This window comes from Denticeps clupeoides, chromosome 15 (genome assembly GCF_900700375.1).
Source record: "Denticeps clupeoides chromosome 15, fDenClu1.1, whole genome shotgun sequence".
NCBI classification, from domain to species: domain Eukaryota; kingdom Metazoa; phylum Chordata; class Actinopteri; order Clupeiformes; family Denticipitidae; genus Denticeps; species Denticeps clupeoides.
The window spans coordinates 10,714,993-10,720,212 of record NC_041721.1 but is presented as its reverse complement, the minus strand read 5'-3'; the positions used below and the strand labels follow the sequence as shown (position 1 = coordinate 10,720,212).

Genomic DNA, 5,220 nt, shown 5'->3' with positions numbered 1-5,220 from the left:
GTCATGGCTGACATGTATTTTTGATTACGTGTCTGGCTTGGAAACAGCATCTCTGAGTCTGATCCCTGACTCCAGTCTGCTCTCCTCCCCATTAGAGAGCGGGTAATGATATGCAGCTCCCCTACCAGCAATTAAACCAGGACCTTCACCGTTCAGTCTCCTCACCCTCAGACGATGCCGTCCTACAAGAGAGTGCAGCCCGGTTTTTCTCCAACCTCATCAGGTGTTTAATCGTCTGGATATAAATCCAATTGCTGATGTCGAGCCGATGGTCGAGGTAGACAGTGAGACTAATGCCTGGGAGTGCTGACCCATAGAAAACGGGGATACGCTGAAAACAGCGGTGGTGACGGGAAGGGGATTTCATATTCATACTCATATGCATGCTCCACAGCAAACTACTAAAGGCACATGACATGTCATGATATCATATAGGACGACATGAAATATAATAAGGAGTGATGTATGAACTGGTATGATATTTTGTTGATATCATATTGACTAGAAGGATATACCATATGGCATTGAATGATTATGAAATTACATGCTATTATATCATATGATATCATATGCTATGATTTGTTCTTTGTTCTCTACAGTATTTTGAATGGGTGGTGGTATAATGCTTCTTCTTTTCATGCATTTTGATTATCATGACATAGCATCACACCATATGACATGACATGGCATTATGTAATATGGTGTGATATTGTATGGAATGCAATGGTATAATTAAAATATTTAACATGATACTTTGTACTATATAGCATGTCTCAACTGATATAATTCTGTATTCTGAATGGGATGCTGGTATGAAGCACCCTCCATTCATGCATCATGCCTGGGTTATCTGGCCTAATGAACTGTGAACAGAGATGCCAAGCCTCATTATCTGTCACAAATGTAATCAAATGAAAATCTCAATATTTACATATTTCAACATTGTGTGGGGAAGCCATGTTGTGTTTATGCATCAGGAAAGCAGGACTAATTGCATTTTAAAGTACAAGTGCTGACATTAATGTGTTTTATAGATTGTTTTAGGTTGTTTTCTATATGCAGAATGTACAACAGTGCAATATTGTTGGTGTTGGTATTGTTGTAAATGTATTCATGAAAACCAAATGGTCAAATCTATGTTCTGCTGGAATGCTCTTTTCATTACATTTACATTAACATTTACAGCATTTATCAGATGTTCTAATCCACAGCGGCTTACAACCTGTAGTTAGTAGTCATTAGTAATTTTATACATCTATTCATTATGCCAAGTGCCCCTACAGTGTTTATTGGCAAAAGACTAGAAAATGGTTTAAATCATCCTCCTTGGTTCATCCTCTTCCAATGAGCATATCTCAGTATTTCTTTCAGTATGTTTTATGTCTCTTCAGGATGTAGTTTCCTTAAAAAATCCGGTATATAAGTATCATAGGACCAGTAGTCTAGCCAGTATTGAAGTGGCCCTTCAGAACACTGCCTTTACGAACAGGTACCATCTGACTATATTAATTTCTTTCTATTCTGAAGATAGGATATGTGTGTTTGTAAATGATGGAACCTTGATTTTTTGATAACGTTGTGCATCACCAGATATTCTAAATTAAACTAGAAAAAAAGTTTTTGGAAAATTACGCATTATAGATAATCCTGCCATCTAGTGGCAAGTAGTTAGTATGGCAGTGTAGAGTACAGGCCAAAAGTTTGGACACACCTTCTCATTCAATGTGTTTTCTTTATTTTCATGACCATTTACATTGGTAGATTCTCACTGAAGGCATCAAAACTATGAATGAACACATGTGGAGTTATGTACTTAACAAAAAGTGGAGACCTGGCCTCCACAGTCACCGGACCTGAACCCAATCCAGATGGTTTGGGGTGAGCTGGACCCCAGCAAGTGCTAAACACCTCTGGGAACTCCTTCAAGACTGTTGGAAAACCATTTCAGGTGACGACCTCTTGAAGCTCATCGAGAGAATGCCAAAAGTGTACAAAGCAGTAATCAGAGCAAAGGGCGGCTATTTTGAAGAAACTAGAATATAAAACATGTTTTCAGTTATTTCACCTTTTTTTGTTAAGTACGTAACTCCACATGTGTTCATTCATAGTTTTGATGCCTTCAGTGAGAATCTACCAATGTAAATGGTCATGAAAATAAAGAAAACACATTGAATGAGAAGGTGTGTCCAAACTTTTGGCCTGTACTGTACACACAAACAAATGTGCAGTCAGGCAAAAAGTGATTTGAACCCCTGCTAATTAAGTAAATTTGCCCACTAACTAAGAAATTATTTAAATGATGAAAGACAGAACAGTGAGAAATTGTATTGAAATACAATATTATTCATTATCTATTTACTGTAAACCAAGCAATCTGTCACGCGAATATTTTAGCATTAACGTAATGTAAATAAACCAGGTTACAGCAAGTTTGTTTGGTTTATTTACATTATGTCAATGCTAAAATATTAATAAAACATATTGTATATATTGTTCATGAACTTCATTAATTTATATGCCCCTCTTGAGCAGTACGGAATCCTGATGCAAATCCAGAGTGATGTGAGAATAGGAACATGTTCCATTGTGAACATGATCACCATTACTCAGTCAAAAATAAGTCACAAATCTAGTTCCTAAGAATGAGTTGACTCTCTATGTTGTGTCAATTTGTAATTTGACAGATGTGTGCCAAATGGTTGAATTGACTTAAATTATGTTAAAATTATAATAAATTTTCTCAATGGCACTTCTAAAAAAGTGTGTGTTGTGTGTGTTTGTGTGTGTGTGTGTGTGTGTGTGTGTGTGTGTGTGTGTTTGTGTGTGTGTGTGTGTGTTTATACGGGACACAGGAAATTAGAACAATAGATGAGCCATTTGTTCCAAGCATTGTTTTCTGAAGGTGTTAATTATTTGCAACATTTGTTGCAAAGTAACAAAGTGTAGCAGTAAAGCCCCCCCCCCCCCCTCCCCCATTTCCTTCTGCCCGCTACCCCAAAGAGAATAAAAAGACTTCTAGTTCCTCAAGAACGACACATAGGTGATGCAGTAAATGATATAAATATGTCTAATTTACTCTTACAAAGGAAGATTTTACAACGTGTCATTAAATACAATACATTTTGATGTGAAATAATACAAATGGCGAATAATAATATATATTTACAATCCTATTTACAGTTTTGCCCCCTGTACGCATGCAAGCAACGTATATGACAGGATCCCCTGTTTCCTTATTTTTAACCGGCCGGGATTTGGAGAGGGGCGTGGGTGGGATCTCCTCACAGAACGTGGTAGACTGGCCTGGTGTTAGGGCTCTCAGGGGTGGGAGGGAGGGAGTCTGTAAGGGAGGGGGAGAGGGTGAGCGCATCCCTCATCCCCATCGTGGCGGCGCCCCCCGCAGAGGACAGGCGGTCCACGATGCTGGACAGGCACTGCAGGCTGGACACGGCCGGAGACCTCTCCATACTGGCCACTGTGTAGGGGTGGAAAAAAAGAGGTGGTCAGCGAACCTGCAGCCACTGAGGGGTTTAAAAAGACTTGGGTTTGAACAGAAAGCTTGCTGGTACATTGATAAATGTTATATTGTTTATCTCACCGTTCTGTGCCTCATATCCATATCCGCTGCCAAAGTTGGCATTCATCTGGGCCCATACAGGACTGTTACACTCAGTCTAAAAAAAAAATAATGGTAACAAATTAACCCGGATGTAAACTCATTAAGACTTTTTCACGCTGAATTAAGTCGAGGGCTGAAGCATGAAAATGGCTGACTCTCAGAACACAGCCCTAAACACCATCTGAAATATATATACACACACACACACACACACACACACCGTGCCATGCTTTTAGTTATTTCTTTTTTAACATCACAGCCATCGTGAAGCCGAAGGAGTCCGCGATGTGCGCCGTTTCCAGCTGTGGTGAATCGATTGCACAAGTGGAAGCCACACCGGCCTGTGCAAGATGACACTTTCTGTGAGCAAATCTGCAGAAAATCCTGGCACCAGCTGAGAACATGCGGTCAGGCCATCAGGAATGCGGGAAAAAGCGCTCGCTTTCCTGCCAGCGCCAGTAAGGTGGATTTGCCAGGGTTTATTAGGCTATAAAGTGTACGCTGCTGGTGGGAAAGTCATCTTCAAGTTCCATGCCCACAATTTAGCAAAATGTAATTCTCAATTTTGGTCAGCCAATTGTAAAACATGTTAAATATTCACATAATATTCACACATTACACAGCGCAGAGAATGATTTATGAAATAAAAAAAAAAACAATAAAAACGGAGAAATTGCAGATGATGCTGTGGTTGATACAAAGCTTCTGATATTGAGATAAGCCAAAAAACACCAACCCAGACACGGTCCTGTTACATCAAAGGTCACCTTCTACCCATCACCCGTAAAAATTGATGTGCCGGTGAGCTCCCGGGCCCGGGCGGATCAAGGTAAGACAATATCTCAGCAGATAAAGGGAGACAGATGTTGTCAGCGATTGGTTCTGCTCATGGTGGGAGGGAGTTCTGAACCATTTTACTTCTCGGGTTAGTTAGAAAGTTTCGTAACGTTCACTAGAACTTCTGAAAGACCTTCAGCAGTGTGAACGAAGGCCAAGCAGGGCAGTATGGAGCGGCTCTCTCAGCAGCTTGCTGGAGCCTCGCCGTGGACGGATGGGTACGTGAGTGATACTCACCATGCTGTCGCAGCAGCTGGAGGAGGGGCTGGCCGGCTCGGAGCTGCTCTCGGCAGGAAGGGCGTAGAAGCTCTCCACCTGCTCCCTCAGCAGCTCCTGCAGGCTCTCGATGTACTGGATGGCGTTGCGCAGGATCTCCACCTTGGGCAGCCGCTGGCTGGGGTTGGACGAGGTGCAGCGGCGCAGCATCTCGAAGGCGTGGTTCACTTTCTTCAGTCGCCGGCGCTCCCGCATGGTCGCCGCCCGCCGACGGTCCACCGTGCTGGCTTTGCGCTTGCAGGCCTTACAGGCCCACTGGAGGCAGTGGCCAGGCTGGTGAGGGGCACCTGGGGCTCGGACGTGCTCATCCTCCTCCGAGCCTGCTAGCTCCCCAGCTCCAAAGTCCAGAGCCTCGGGGGAGGAAGCGGAGGCGCTGTCGTAGAAGACCTGGGATGGAGAGAAGACATCCATGGCGTACTGGCTTGGTGCAGGGACTCCGTGCGTCTGAAGAAACCTCTCAAGATGAGTGAGAAGACAGGACTGGAGAC

At 42.8% G+C, this 5,220-nt stretch overlaps 1 protein-coding gene across 1 annotated transcript; it reads right to left on the bottom strand.

The window, feature by feature from the left end:
• Nucleotides 1-3,192: 3,192 nt before the first annotated feature.
• myf5 (myogenic factor 5) lies at nt 3,193-5,220 on the bottom strand. The gene is made up of 3 exons (XM_028954698.1): nt 4,694-5,220; nt 3,599-3,674; nt 3,193-3,475 (listed from the first exon to the last, which is right to left on the bottom strand). The coding sequence occupies exons 1-3, from the start codon at nt 5,141-5,143 to the stop codon at nt 3,282-3,284; spliced, it is 720 nt and encodes a 239-aa protein (XP_028810531.1). The 5' UTR covers nt 5,144-5,220; the 3' UTR covers nt 3,193-3,281.

Bases quoted from the DNA above. Each gene is read 5' to 3' on its own strand.
- myf5 (XM_028954698.1), bottom strand. From the start codon at position 5,143: ATGGATGTCTTCTCTCCATCCCAGGTCTTCTACGACAGCGCCTCCGCT. The intron at 3,675-4,693 runs GTGAGTATCACT...TTTTTTTTTTAG, and splicing joins CCAGCTGCTGCGACAGCATG to ACTGAGTGTAACAGTCCTGT. The intron at 3,476-3,598 runs GTGAGATAAACA...ACCCCTACACAG, and splicing joins TGGATATGAGGCACAGAACG to TGGCCAGTATGGAGAGGTCT.